This window comes from Mastigoproctus giganteus, chromosome 12, assembly GCF_048544385.1.
Source record: "Mastigoproctus giganteus isolate SK-2022 chromosome 12, ASM4854438v1, whole genome shotgun sequence".
Classification (NCBI taxonomy): Eukaryota; Metazoa; Arthropoda; class Arachnida; order Uropygi; family Thelyphonidae; genus Mastigoproctus; species Mastigoproctus giganteus.
In genome coordinates, this window is record NC_143586.1 from 142147099 (window position 1) to 142163484 (window position 16386).

Sequence of the window (16386 nt, forward strand, 5' to 3'; positions counted from 1 at the left end):
CCACTTAGAATTTACTGTTGGTAACATCGTCAGTTGATCCCACTGTACAGAATATAAAAACTGTCGGAAACCACTGTACTCACCTTTACGGAAGCAAAAACCCTTTCCTTTACCCCTGATGGTAATTAAATCTTTAAGTAAATCCCACATCAGGATACTGTTGTGGCCTAAACCTTACACACTGCCACTACTGTCATTAACAACCTTGCCAATCTTTGTATCATCTGCAAACTTCAACACTAAGCCTGATATACCTTCATCAATATCATTGATAAATATACAAAACAACAGTGGACCCAACACCGAAGCTTGTGGGACTCCACTAATAACATTAGTCCACGAAGAGCAGCACCCATTGATTGCCACCCTCTGTCTTCTCCCACTCAACCATCCTTTTATCCATTGTAGCAACTTACCCTTAATAACATTCTCTCCAATTTGTACAATAGTCTTCTATATGCAACAATGTCAAAAGCCTTCCTGAAATCCAAATATATGATATCAAAATTATTTTTTGCATCCAGTTCCTTTGTAACCACATCATAATATCCTATCAACTTTGTCAGACAAGACTTTCCCTTAACAAACCCATGCTGTGTCTGAATTATTGCTGCAGTCTTGTCTAGATGATCCTGCAATGCATCTTTAACCAGTGACTCCATTATTTTACCTGGAACAGAAGTTAAACTAACTGGTCTGTAATTACTCATGTCACCCTTTGTTCCCCCTTTGTGAACTGGGGATACATTTGCACATCTCCAGTCCATGGGGACCTCCCCTGAGTCCAAGGATGCTCTCATAATTATGGGCAAGGGTTTGCTTAGTTGCTTTGTTGCCTCCTTTAATATAACTGGATAGATCCCTTCCACTCCAGCTGCCTTTCTTATGTTTAACTTCAACAATTTCTCCTCAACTTTGCTCTCAGTTATTACAAAATCATTAAGCATCCTGCTACAATTTGATAACCTTCTGCCATTTTCAAACCTTAATAACTTCTCATGTGTGAATGTAGATGCAAAATACTGACTCACTTTGTTTGCTGTCTGAGCATGATCATCAACAGTCGAACCATCTATATCAAGTGGAATTATCAGATTCATACCCTTCCTTTTACAGTTTATATAAGTAAAGAAATCCTTTCTGTTTTTCTTATCATCCTTTGCCAAAGATTTCTCGTAATCTGGCTTCACCTGACTAACCTCCTTTGTGACCTGATTACAGACTTGCGTATATCTGCAATTGGCTTCTGAGTCGCTTGGTAATTTATATGCATCCCATGAATTTTTCTTCTCTGTCACAAGTCTCATTAGTTCATTTGATAACCATTTAGGCCTAAACCTTGAACAATATTTCTTAATAGGTATGAAACTTTTAGTAGCTTCCACAATTAATTCCTTGAATGCTTCCCACTTAGAATGTACTGTTGGTAACATTGTCAGTTGGTCCCACTGTACAGAATTTAAAAACTGTCTGAGACCACTGTACTCACCTTTACGGAAGCAAAAACCCATTCCTTTACCCCTGATGAAATTATATCTTTAAGTAAATCCCACATCAGTACACTGTGATCACTGCCACCTAGTGGTTCCTTTATCTGCAAATTCGGGGCGCCTCCATAGCCAGGTGGGAAGGAGTAGCAGTGCGTAGCACACGCTTCTTGATTAGAGTGGGGTTCGAGCCCGTCACCACCAAATACGGAGGATGCGGAAAGGTCAGGGAATGACCACGCATATTCCCGGAGCAATATGGCCTCAGTTGCTAATGCTTCTAAAAGCCAAATAACAAAATAAATAACAGCATCTGCAAATTCTTAATACACGAATGATCACTGCTGATAACCAGATCAAGAGTATTACCTTCTCTGGTTGCCTCTCAGACATGCTGCTGCTGAAAACAATCATCCAATAAATCCACAAAAGTCTTACTAGTGTGTGAGTGACAAGTTCAGTCAATATCTGGGAAGTTAAAATCCCCCATTATAAGACATTCTGATATACTAGCCCACTCTATTTCTCTTTACATTGTTCATTGTATTCATTCGAGTCATTAGGCCTATAATACACTCCTAGTCTTATTTTTGCTTTCGCAGTGCTTATGTCACACCAAACTTACTCAACAGTGCACTGTTCATCTATATCAACTGGATGCATTTCTTTTGATTTTATGTTTTTCTTAATTAACAGCATGACACCTCCTCCCTTCCTATCCTGTCTATCCTTTCTCTACAAATTGTACTCCCCAAATTCCAAATCTGCATTCCTAATATCAGTGTGACACCATGTCTCTGATATCCCAACAATATCCGTCTTTGATGTCTTGACCAACGCTTCAAATTCATCAAATTTATTTACTATACTTCTAGCATTGGTATACATGCACCTATTCCTAGTTACCCTGACACATCCCATATACACCTGTTTCACAATGACTGCCATCAGTCCCTGAAACCCCCAGCACCCCTCACTCCAGGTTGCTACTTATTCTAATAGAAGTTGTGCAAGAATCACCTTCACCTCTGCCTGCGGCTATTTTTCACCTTTTAGTCTGTGAATCCCCCCAAGCTAGCAGTTTTCCGACCCACCTAACACTGCCTCGATAGCATCAGCAAATATTCTTGCACCCTTTCTGTTTAAGTGTATCCCATCCCTGTAGAAGCAGTCTCTCCTGTTAACAAGCACAGACCAGGCTGAAAAAAATTCTACCCCTTGAGCCTTGCACATTCCCTCTAGGGCCGAATTGATTGACAAGGCTCTCATCATGTACTCCCTCCTATCGTGTCTGGGCAGAATTGCAGACACTTTTAAATTTAACCCTAACTGACGACTTTTTTGCAACATTGACCTGTACTTGTTAAGTAAATCTGCACATCTCCAACTCTTAATGTCATTGGTGACAACGTGTACAACAATATCACCTTTTGTGCCCTTAAAAGATGATATATGCTTTACAACATCATCAACTTTTGCCCCAGGCAGACATACCCTGGTCCTATTCCATCTATCCTTTTTACACAATATATTCCCCGTCGCCGACCGGGCTAGCCAGATGAGTAAAGCGCCTGCCTGGCAACCCAAAGGTTGCGGGTTCGAATCCTGCCTCGGGCTTCAAAGTACTGCAAAAAACCTTGGGAGGTGCATGATGGCCACAGAAGCCGATGCGCCAATAACTACAAAAAAAAAAAAAAAAATATTCCCCGTCTCCCTGACAATAGAGTCACCAACAATAACTAGCTCCTTTGGGACTAGTGCATTCTGCCTTGGAGATTGCCGCTGTGTTGCGTGATGCCCAGGAGTGCGCTGGCATTGAGTTGGGCAGCTGAGAGCTTGACGGGCCCCTCATATTAATTTCTTCGAGGGCATCTACCCTACACCTCAAACTCTCATAGATGCCCAGTAGAATGCTGAGTTGATGCCTAATTTCTAGACACTCTCTGCACCTGCCACTCACAAAGACATCCTCCTTGGCTAGATCATGTTCTGTTCCAGAGAGTTCGGCAAACATTTCACAAGTTGCACATTTTTTTAGGCTGTGATGCGTTGGAGAATCCCCCCCCCTCAGTTCTCCCCCAAGTCACAGCACTCCTGCCACTTTGTGCCCGTTGCTTTGCTGCTCCAGTCTGGGGCATGATATTTTAAATTAATAAGATGAATAAATTTAATTAAGTAATTGTCAGTACTATGCTATCTAATAGAATTCTAAATGCAGTGATGTGTATTACGCTATATAATTATACGTTACAGCTACCGAGTTACCACAATCAAAAAGTTTGACTTCCCTACCACTCTATACAAAAACAAAGGCTGCAAGATTCGAAGAAAACATTATTTTATATAATTATATAAAATAAATGGTTTTACGTATATTAAGTAGTAACCTACAAAAACTCTTTATCTAAATTAAAAATAAAAATAACCAGCGTAACTATAACTATAAGACTACGTATAAAGTACAATATAAAATAACAATTAGGTAAATAAAAAGGCAAACACTTATCGCTTGTTCGGAGCCTGTAAAGGCTAAAGGCTTTTTTCTGCATCATCAAGGATGCTAGTAAACATGAACACCAAGTTGATACTTGCCAAAACATCATTTGGGTGTTGGGTGTGGAGAGTGTGTTGTAATCTGTGATTTGTAGCTAAAAGGTCATAAAAGTTCTTAAGAGAGAGAGAGAGAGGGGAGTGGGGGGAAAATGACTGCAAAAGGATGGGAACAAACCATTTGTCAATAGTTTACCCAGGGTGGAACATTCCACTAAAAATAGGTCAGATAGGGAGAGATTGGCTCTATGGGCTTTTACTCTACCAGATATAATGGGGAGTTCTGAATTGTTATAGTTGAGATGCTTAAGGTGGTAATCCACTTTACCTTCGTGGAGATGCTCCTTCAAGATACTTGATATTTTTCTCTAGGGAATTTGTAGAAACTGATTTGCTCTTCTTACAGGTGCTGGTATCTATCACATATTTCATCATTATATCAACACCCACCCCAGGGAAACAGTCTTGATCTGATCCTGTGTTCAGAACTAATGGGTACACAGTTCCTTTGTAATTATAATTTATCCACTGATGAAGGCATTCAGCTGTAATGTTTGGTATTAAATAAAATTTAAAGAATTGTATTATTGCAATTTTTTGCTAACTTCATTATATAATTTAATTATTAAAATTGTTCAAATGAAAATCCCAATATTTGTGCACATTTTAATTCTGCTTTCACTTTATACCATGTAGTAAACTCACACTTCAACACACTAAACCCTTGCACTAGCCAAAAAAATAATACATAAATGCTACATTAGAAATCATGAAAATGATGGATAAATGCAGAGAGTTGTGCATTCAATTGAACAAAAACTTGAAATTATTCAAAAGTTTGAAAATGGTGCATCCGTTAAATCTTTAAGGAACGATTATTACCATAATAACTAGGGCCTGCAAACCAGTTTTATAAAACCGGTTAAATCAGTTTTCATATTGAGTTGTTAAAACCGAAACCGAGCTTCTAAAACCGGATTCGAATATTTTCTTAGTTAGCCCTTGAATATAGTTTTTTGTTACGCACATTTTATTTTGTTTGTTCGTTTGTCTGGATCGTTCAACTGCTTTATGTTTTAAACATGTTTTTTATTTTATTTTATTTTATTTTATGTTTAAGTATGAATCTCATGGGCAAGTGGCCCAAATCTAGGAGGAGTACCTTTTATCTTCCCACCTGTATCATGGCACGATGCAGGTGTACTCATTTACGACTGAGTGAGTCGCAGCGATAGCGCAAAAGAAAATGCTCAACATTTCTCCGTTCCATCTATCTTGTTTGCCAGGCAAGTTATGGAACACACCTTATTGATGGTTACCTACTAGAAACAGATTCGCTGAATATTGCATCAAATTTCAATCGTAGAAAGTTTTTTGCTTCTTTATTCCTATTAAATTTGCGATAAAATGTTCTCCAAAAAGCATCTTCACCAAATTTAGCTTTTATGTAATTTTGAAAATACAATAGATTTAATTGGGGAAAAAAAAAATTGCAAGTAAATAAATAAAAAATTTCTTTCGTGAAAATTTTGAAACTTGCCTCGTTTAGACTCTTCATTCAGTGCTTGCGGGAGTGACGCATAGTATTGTGCCTTTGTTACCTTCAATATTTTTATTTAAAATTGTCGGTGATATAAATTCCTATTAATATTTATTACTCTTAATATGTCTAAGATGAAATCAAATGTATGGAATTATTTTGCTCGAAAAAGCAGAGATGAAGCACAATGTTCGAAATGTCAGAAGATAATGAAGTCGTCTGGAGGATCTACATCATCTTTGATGTTGCATTTAAAGAAAATGCATCAGATTGACATTAAACAAGATAACAGTGAACCTCCCATAAAAATGGTAAGAACATTAGAAAACTTTATCGTTAAAAAATCTATGGATGAAGAGATTTCAAAATTAGCTGCTTTAGATGGATTTTCTTTTAATTCATTTGCCAAGAGTGAGTTTATACAATCAAGCCTTCACCTTCAGAGAAATAAATATGATAAATTACCACCAGCCTCGGTGAATGGAATTAAAAATATGGTTCTGAATTATTATAAAACTAAGAAAGAAGAACTCATTCAGCATTTAAAAAATTCATTGGTTTTGGGTGCACGGTATTCATTGACTCTAGACGAATATACGTCTATACAAAATAAAAGGTATATGAATATAAATATGCATTCAAAAGACAATCATTGGTCGTTAGGTCTTATTGAGATTAATGGTTCACTTGATAGCAGAAGAACTGAGCAAATTGTGAATGGACACTTGAAGGAATTTGGTTTGAACTTGGATGGGGATATTGTTGCCTGCACCACCGATGGAGCAGCAATGATGATTAAGTTTGCAAGCAAATTACATCTAATCATCAACAATGTATAGCCCACATCTGTCAGTTATAGATGTACTTTATGAAAAAGCAATCAATTATGGTGCCACAGTCTCTGAGTCTCCCGAAGACAATGAAGAAAGTAGCGATGATGAAGAAGTTGAAGAAAGACAGCAAGGCATGCTTTATCAAATCAACTTTACCGATGAGCTCATTTATTTCTTCAATCCAATGGCCAATATTGCACAAACTATTAACAATGTCAGAAAAATTTGCAAGCTTTTTTGAAAATCGCCTACCAAAAATGACATATTACAAAATTTGGTTAAAGCAAAATTTAATGGGAAAGAATATAAACTTATATTAGATTGCAAGACTAGATGGGATAGCACATTCTATATGATGGAGAGATTTTTGAAATTGAAAAATTGCATTCCAAATGCTCTATGTGCAGTACTGTCAACTGAAGTTGTGTCTGACGATGACTGGAAAACACTTGAATTGCTATGTGAAACTTTGCGACCAGTTGAAATGATTCTGATGGCTATAACCTCAGAAGATACAGACTTACTTAAAGCAGAGTCTTTAATAGAATTTCTGCTTGCTAAGCTTGATACGGCAGAAAACCCATTTGCTTTAAAATTTCACCAAAGCCTTTTGCAGTGTTACAATGCAAGACAAAATTGCCAAACTGTGGCTTTGCTGAGCTATCTACACAACCCGAAAAAGTTTAGGAAAGAAGATTCAGGTTCAAAAACTTTTGATTTTCCAAGTAAGCAAGTTTTGAAAAAGCATGCTGAAGAGATTCCTCCCTTTTCCTCCCTCAGAGTAATAATAGTGGGGAAAATGGTATCTAGTTACTAATAAGTATGGTTTCCATATATTGATCCCTTTTCACCAGTAATCAGAGGTTATTCGTGTTATTCAGAAACTACATTAATTTTACCTTGCACAAGATTTTCTACCAAGTTGTAACCACAATATGGCATATATGTACTCCTATTACATTTTGGAATTAATAAAATGATCCTCTTTATTGAAAATACAGTTGCATAATTGTGATGATCTCAGTGAGGTGCACAGTCAGGAGGACCAGGGGCGAATTGGGTCATAGCCAATGTCACCAAATGCTAAGGATAAACTGTGCCTTAGGGACATATGTCATATTTATTTTATTTTAAGTGAATGTGGAATTTTTAAATTACAATTTTGTAATATTAAATTCTTTTTAATATTTTCTGTTCATGTTAATCTCTTTGTTCAATAACAACTTTAATACATTTTACAATAATATTGCTCTGAAATGAATTTAAAAACTGCTTCAGTTTCACAAACACAGTGACCTGTGATAAAAGTGTTGCAAGAAAGATTTGATAAACTTCATATTATTTTTATTGCATGACAAATAATTTAAATTTGGAAGTGATTATAAAAACTCTTGCAGCATTAAAAGCAGAAAGTAGTTTTTTGTCAGACACCTGTTACCTTTTATTTTGTTTAATATGCATGTATGCATTTAAGTACATTATACTTATATAAATTATTTAATGTAAGTTCATATAAATTAGGTATATAATAATTATATAATATTTATAATAAATTTTTAAAATTATATTATTTTTTTTGTGAAGAATAGAAAGTCAGCAACAGTATCTTAGCCATGCAATAAAAATTGCATGGCTAAGGAGTGATGGTCAATCTGAAGCTATTTATAGTTTTTTTTTTATTATAATTAATAACCATAACAATTCTACATTTGATGAGATATGTATTCCTTGATTCTCTAGCACCCTCTTCCTTTCTCCTGTTTGCCAGCCGTGGTAGCATACGTCGTATTTCAATGGATACACCAGATAACACAGATGTCTTCCTTCCCCTTCCAGAAATTTATAACGCTGTAGCTGTAGATTTTGATTATTCCGCAAACAAAATTTATTATTCAGATGTGAAGCTAGATGTTATCAGGTATGATTCCTTTAAATTGTTTACAAAAAAACATTATATTTACCACAGGTTTTATTACATTTATTTCAGTTGGATTCAGTTCATTAGCATTACAACACCTTGTTTCTTTAAGCAGTCTTCATAAAGTTTTTTAGAAAAATCATTTAATTATCATACTTCCTTTTTATATCTGCTTCCCTTTAAATTATTGAAACACTAAATGCAAAAATTAAAAGAAAAATTCCAGTGAAAAGCTATTCCTTGTTAAGAATAACTTTTATTGGAAGCTATATAGCCTATAATTATTTATAGGCTATATAGCTAGGCTATATTAATATAAAAAAATCATTATAAATATAATAAAACCATAAATACTTCTGTTATTTCTGGCTTTTTTTTTTTTTTTTAATATCTACATGGCACATCATTGTCCTTTCAACTTAATACATCCTTCATCTGCTGGAAGTTTTCCTTATATTGTTAAAGTCTAGAAGTTTTCCTTGTACAGAAAATATCAGTTCTTTAAAAAGGCTAGTTTGGCTAGGATACACAGACTAATAGTTAACTGACAGCTATAAGCTGAGGTGTAATTGAGATGCATTGTTTCTGTGTAATAGACTGGAAAGCAGAGGAGGAAGATTACAAGGTCTGCTTAGATCCTGAGACTAGCAATTATATTGGCTCTGTCAGAGTAACTAATACCACAAACAGGTGCACCTATACTTGCTTATACAGCTATAAGCAAGAATATATGCACTAGTTTATTTATTATGGTCCTGGCATAATATGTTTATAAATGTCAATAAAGCTTATTTATTATGCCAGAACCATAATAAATAAGTTAGATAAATTTTAATTATTGAAGAAATCATTATTGCAATAATAATAATAGTAGATATTGTAATGTTGCCCTTCATGGCTAACAGGCCTGTAGTTGACAGGCATAACGAGAAAGAAATAACAGTTATAATGTGTTAAGATGAATAAATAATAATAACAGAGAATCATCAATAAATAAAACATAAGGAAATACATATATAGAAGCATAAAATGAGGTACAGAAATTTCAAAGTACAATACAGTTAAATACTATACAATATACAAACATGATATATGTAAGTACTAATAAAATTACAATATGAAACATGTAACAAACAGATGCTCATAAATAATTTCTTTTTGTAGAGAGAGAGAGGGAGAGAGAGAGAGAGAGAGAGAGAGAGAGAGAGAGAGAGAGATTAAATTACACTAAATTGATAAGCCTCCTTTGTGGTAGGTAGTTTTGCTGGCTTGAAATGACATTTAGGTGAACTTCAAGGGCTAGGGACGGAGATGTATGATTCAAGGATGCAGCATCTGTACTCCCTATCACAATTAAGCTTATTGAGGACAGAAATCTTCAAACAAATAAAGTTAGTCGAGATATAGTTAGTTTATTGTCAGGTGGCACTGGGGGGGGGTCTCACCTTAAACTGTGTTTGATTTAAGTGTGAGTACATATTTGTGGTCACTTTAGTGAAGGCTGAGGGACTCTCCAAGAGCACAAGTCCCAGAGAGACTTTATCATTTTAACAGTCATGGTATGATACTTCACCGATTCAGTATGGGAAGTCTGAATTTGTAGCAAACTATTCATTGCAGTTGTCTTTAGCTGTGGATGAAGTTTATGCTTGTATATGGCCTATTTTAAGAGACAAAACTCAGCAGCAAAAAATAACGTAATTGCAGAAGGTGCAGAAAAATGCCCATACTTCTCATGATATATAAAAATGGAGAGAACACTATGGTTTTTATATAGTTTCTGGTAGTTGTAACACTTGTCTTCACTTATTATAAACCTCTTTTAACCCCTCCCCTCCGCCCTATCTCACTATATATTTATGATTTGGATCTTACTTGTTTATAATTGTTCTTCTTGCTGCAATCTGTTGGGTTAGCTTTAATAACAATAGGTAAACTGCCAGTAACAATAAGTAAACTGCCTTGGGTGCTTGAGTTTGTCACAGACATTCTCTCAGATAGGCCAGACAAGCTGTACTTGCTACCTGGGAATCTAAAACGCTGATGGAACTGAAATTCAGATGACACTCAAGTCAAGTGCACCCAATTTCGGCAAAGTCTGGACAGTCTGTGACAGCCAAATCCTCTGCTTGCACCTTCCCGATGGTGGGACTGTTAGTAATCCTGGGTATAACCTCGACGTACAAGTACATGGTGGGTGACCACCCAGGTGTAAACCAACGTAAACAGGGGTCTAGGTGTGACGCACACACCACATGGAGAAATGCTGCCCCTCTTTGTTACCAGGCAGTACTAGGTGGTAGATGACTCTCATCAACCGGTGAAATACCACCACTTTGCTTATTGGAGGCTTGAAGTGGTGAACCCATGTTTAGTCTCTAGAGCTAAGTTCCGGCCAACCCTTCCCTATCTCTTCCATCATGCAGTATGATTGATGACTTTTGAGGTTATGATGAACATCATGGGGAGATCCGATATTCCTTACATTTAGAGGGTACAGCTCTAAAACAGTGTTTGCAGGCCGGCTGCTAGTTAGTACACTGGACCGAACCTAATGGTAACTGTCTAGGAGGCTTCTGGATCAGCTAATGTATAATCTTGCTACCTCTACTCTGCGAGATAGTGAGTGGAGGGAATCCAAGTAGTGTGTATGCGGGGAGCATTGTTGAGGCCACATTATGTCAAGGATCTGGGTATATCCTTACCATGTGTACGCCATATCCAAAAATTTCATTACTTCATACAGCACCCACTTTTTCTTGCTATTGAATACACCATGAATTGCCAAACTAATAGAGCAAGCTTATCTGCGAAAAGATCTAAACCTCACAAGCACTTCCTAATTCATTTCTCAAATCCAAAAATTTCATTACTTCATACAACATGTCCCACCCACTTTTTCTTACTATTGAATACACCATGAATTGCCAAACTCATAGAGCAAGCTTATCTGCGAAAAGATCTAAACCTCACAAGCACTTCCTAATTCATTTCACAAATATACGTGGTCTCAATTCTAACCCCAACGATGTCCATTTCCACTTGCAGTCTGCCAAACCCCATGTACTTTTTCTGACAGAATCTCAGTTATTGGTTGATTCGACTACTGCTTATCTCAGATGCCCAAATTATTCGCTGTATGATTCCTTTCAACTCAAAGGTGGTACTTGTGCATATGTCTGTTCTGATATTCCCTGTCAGAGACTTGGAAATTTGGAATCTCCTCTCTTTGATCTTCTCTGGCTTAAAATCTCGCTACCTCAAATTCATCTGTTGTCTCTACCGTTCTCCCAACTCCACTAATCACTTGGAACTCTTTGACTTCCTCTCTTTGCAACTTGACTTTCTCCAGTCCAACTTTCCTAACAGTGAGGTAATTTTTCTTGGTGATTTTAATGTTCACAACTCCAGCTGGCTTCCGTTTACTAGTCACACCGACCCAGCTGGTCGAGATGCTGAAGTTTTGCAATTACTAATGACCTTGCACAGATTGTTCATTTACCTACAAGAATACCGGACAATCCTAATCATACAGCCAACACGCTTGATCTTTTTCTCACAAACAACCCTTCTAAGTACACTGTTGAAGTAAGACGTCCTTTAGGAACTTCAGATCACAACTTGGTGATTGTCTCTTTTCCAATGGAGCCTTTATCTCGTGGCTATGCCCAACCTCGTGTTGTTTGGCATTACAAGAATGCAAAATCGGATGACCTGCGAGATTTCTTTTCCTTGGTCGGATTACTGTTTCAAAACTTCTGATGTCAATGTTTGCTCAGATCGTGTCAGTGAAATTATTCTTCCAGGAATGGAATCCTTTATCCCACACTCCACTTTAAAATCTCGTCCTTTATCTAAACCTTGGTTTTCCAATAAATGTGCTAAGGCTGTTCAAGAGAAGAATGTTGCATATTGTAATTGGCTTGTTTCTAATTCTTCAATTTCATTTTCTGCCTACACCAGAGCTCGCAACAATTGTAAAGCAGTTATTAATCAGTCCAAACTAGAGTTTGAGCAGGCTAAAATTAGAAAACTTGCTTCTTGCCCTAATGGTAGCCGAGCATTCTGGTCTCTTGCCAAAGCTATTGGCCGCAACTTTTGCCCATCTCTGCTCCCACCTCTGTCCAAACCAAATGATTCTGTTGTCCCTTCAGCCAAGGATAAAGCTGACCTGCTAGCATCCCATTTTTCTTCCAACTCATGTATTAATGATCTTGGTAAAACACCTCCCACCATTCCCAGCATACACTCCATTCAATACCTCCTGTGGTCTTCTGTCAAAAGGATGTCAGAAGGATTTTGAATAATCTTGATACTAAGAAAGCTCCAGGTTCTGATGGTATTTCTCCACTTGTTCTCGAAACCTGTGCTCCTGAACTTACTCCTGTTCTTTGCTGCCTTTTTTTCACTTTCTTATTCCAAAGGTGTTTTTCCTTCTGCTTGGAAATTTGCCCATAACAAGCCAGTTCCTAAAAAGGGCGACAAATCCCTCCCATCCAATTATAGTCCAATTGCAATTACTTCTATTCTTTCCAAAGTAATGGAGAAATCAATTAACCGCCAACTCTTAAACTACCTTGAAACCTTCCGTCTGATCAACGATCGCCAGTAAGGATTCTGTCAGTGTCGATCCACTGGTGATATTCTGGCTTATGTTACCCATTTATGGACTAATTCAATGGAAAGGTTCGGTGAAACACAAGTAGTTGCTCTTGACATCTCAAAGGCTTTTGATCGTGTTTGGCATAAAGGTCTTCTAAACAAGCTTTCATCTTATGGTTTGCCAACTGTTTTTAGTAATTGGTTATCCAGTTTTCTCTCTGATCGCTCACTGAGAGTGATAGTAGATGGCTCTCTGTCTTCTAACTTCTCCACTAATGCAGGTGTCCCCCAAGGGTCAGTTCTTTCCCCCACTCTTTTCCTCTTGTATATTAATGATCTTCTTCCATTGACTGGAAATCCTATCCATAGTTTTGCCGATGATTGTACATTGCATTCCACTTTCCATTTTGAGAAACCTTGCCCTGCTCAATCAGCTTTAACTTTTCGAAAATCTGCTACCAATTCCTTAAATGCCAATCTTCAGGTAATTCTCTAGTGGGGCAAAGACAACTTAGTTGATTTCAAACCTTCTAAAACTCAGTCTTGTCTTATATGTCACAAAAAGGATTCTTCTGCTCCTATGCTTATCTTTAGTGACACTCCAAATTCTAGGCAAAATGATATATCTCTTTTGGGGATTACCCTGACTTCTAATCTCTGTTGGCACAAGCACATTAAAAATATTGCTTCTTCTGCATCTAAAAAACTTGGTTTTCTCTTTTGCGCTCGGCGTTACTTTTCTTCCAAACAGCTGCTCACTCTGTATAAATCGCAAATCCGCCCTGCCATGGAATATTGTTCCCACATCTGGGGTGGTGCCCCCAAAACCTCTCTCAGGCTGCTTGATTCCATTCAGAAGAGGGCAGTTAGGTTAATTAATGATTCATCTCTAACAGTCTCTCTCCACTCGCTGTCTCATAGACCTACTATTTCTGCTGCATGCCTCTTCTACAGATACTTCCATGGGCACTGTTCTTGTGAATTGGCTTCTATAATTTCCGCTCTCTCTTTCAAAACAGTCCGAACATGCGCAGCCACCAGCCAACATCCATTTACTGTCCAACTTCAAACTCACAGAACCAACTTTTCATTTTCCTTGTTTATTCATTCAACTGCCGTTTTCTGGAACGACCTTCCTTCATACGTATTTCCTGAAAATTACAGTTTACAGAAGTTCAAGTCCAATGTCAACAAATATCTTCTTTCATCTTCTCAACCTCCAACCAAAGCACGGTACTAAGTACTATAGGTTCTAATACCTCTTATGTTTGGGGTTTACATAAAAAAAAAAAAAAAAAAAAAAAGCTTCTAAATTATTGCTAAAGTTTACCTTTTTTGCAATATGGTCGTTGTTTGTTTGGTTTTTAGGAGCATTAGCAACTAAGGCCATATTGCTCGGGGGATGTGTGGTGGTCATTCTCTAACCTGTCCGCATCCTCCATATTTGGTGGTCACGGGCTCGAACCCTGGTCTAATCAAGAAGCATGTGCTACGCACTGCTGCAATATGGTCCTTTGGATCTTTGCAAATTGCAGTATCTTTATATCCTGCAATTAATGGCAGATAACAATCAGAAGCAAATAGCTTCTGCTAATTATTATTTGGATGTATTGAATGATGCTGGCCCTTGATACCATTCAATGTATCTTTCTTTTTTTTTTTATGAAACCGCCAAAATGAGAGGTATTAGAACCTATAGTACTTAGTACCATACATGGGTTCGAGGTGGAAAAGACGAAAGAAGATATTGGTTAACATTACTTAACATTGGTTGTAATGGGCCCTGGGTACCAAGCATTCCATGGCCAATCAATTATAGGGCATTCATTAAAATGATCTTTTCAAAGAGCTTTTGCCATACAGAGATTCTTTTTTTGTTCTGATTACCGCTTTCCTCATTTCCTACTAGAGTAGCTCTTTTACACTACAGGAAGTAGACAAATGCTCAGAAAGGAAAGACACCTTTCTGTTTCTTTTTCATATCTCTCACTAACTCAACTAACAGCCGCTTGGTCACCTCACGGCACTTCTCCTGCTTCCCTGTGGCAGACCAGAAACCTAGAAGGAAAAGTTATCCTTCCAGGGCTAAAAGAAGCAATCGTGGAAAACGAAAATTTCCCTCCTCTCAAGACTGCAAATCCTATGCATTTGCAACAAAGCAATTGTGACAATCAAAACTGGAAAAGGATGAAAACAGATGTACCTGAAATGGAATACCCATCTTTCCTTATACTGCATTCACTAACGAATCAGCCATTAGGTACACTATCTCCTTTTTATATACGAAAATGTTTAGAAAGTGTAGCTGGATCACCAAAAATGGCACACAGACTGAAATCTGGCGACCTAGTTGAAACCACCAACTGCAAAAATTCTGAATCTCTCCTCAAACTAACATCATTTGGTTGAGTCCCCACTAAGGTATCTCCTCATGCTATCCTTAATACCTCTAAAGGAGTCATATCAGAAAGGAACCTATTGAGCGTCAAGGAGGAAGAGATTGTTTAACAACTCCTGGACCAGAAAGTTATTCAAGCAAGATGAATAATGTTAAAGAAGGATGAAGAATTTGTATCTACTTTTTCTTTTTATTTGTACCTTCCTTTTCTACACCGAACCTACCTTCATCAGTAAAAGTTGAATACCTAAACTGCCGTATCCATCCTTTCAGCCCCAATCCTATTCGATGCTACAAGTGTCAGAAGTTTGGGCATTCCCAAACTATCTGCCGAGGAAATTCAGTGTGTTCGAACTGTGGATCAATGAAACATATTCAATGTGATTGCAATGCCAAATCAATCATCACGATGTCCAGACTGCAAAGGCAACCATCCAGTCTTTTCTAAATCCTGTGAGCAATGGAAGCTGAAGAAAAAAATCCAGAAATACAAAGTAGATAACAAAGTCACATACCCCGAAGCGAGAAAACATCTACAAAACATACCTAAACATACATATGCTGAAGCATCCAAAAAATACCAAACATTTTCAACTCAAACAGATACAACAGTTCTGCCAAAAGTGGCAATTTCTGACTGGGCTCAGTCACTCTTATCATCTGCACCACAATCCACAAAACAAACTGTCGATAGGACTAATAATGCACCAATCTTAATACCACCTACTACTCAAGCTCCAGTTCTTCTAGGTCAACTCAGATTATGCTAGGAAGAAATCATCTGATACCACAAATATGGATATTGCAGAGAATAATACTTATGATGAACCCATTCTAGATATTTATGCTGTAGACGACATGGACACATGTCCATTCTTCCCAAAAAAGGAAAAAAATAAAAATTGACCATCACAAACAGAGCACATCTAAAAAACGGACAGATTCAACTTTTAACTCCAAACCTACACAATGAACAGCATAGTCCAATGGAATTGCAGAGGCTTTCCTAGCAATGTAGATGATATATACGAGTTAATCGATCGTTATCATCCTGTGGG

At 37.2% G+C, this 16386-nt stretch overlaps 1 protein-coding gene across 1 annotated transcript in view; it reads left to right on the forward strand.

The window, feature by feature from the left end:
* The window catches only part of Lrp4 (LDL receptor related protein 4), a 904868-nt gene that overhangs the window by 754979 nt on the left and 133503 nt on the right, over positions 1–16386 (forward strand). The window contains exon 26 of the mRNA XM_090386734.1: positions 8151–8328. Within this exon, the coding sequence (XP_090242860.1) occupies positions 8151–8328 (178 nt within the window). The remainder of the gene's footprint in view (positions 1–8150; positions 8329–16386) is intronic.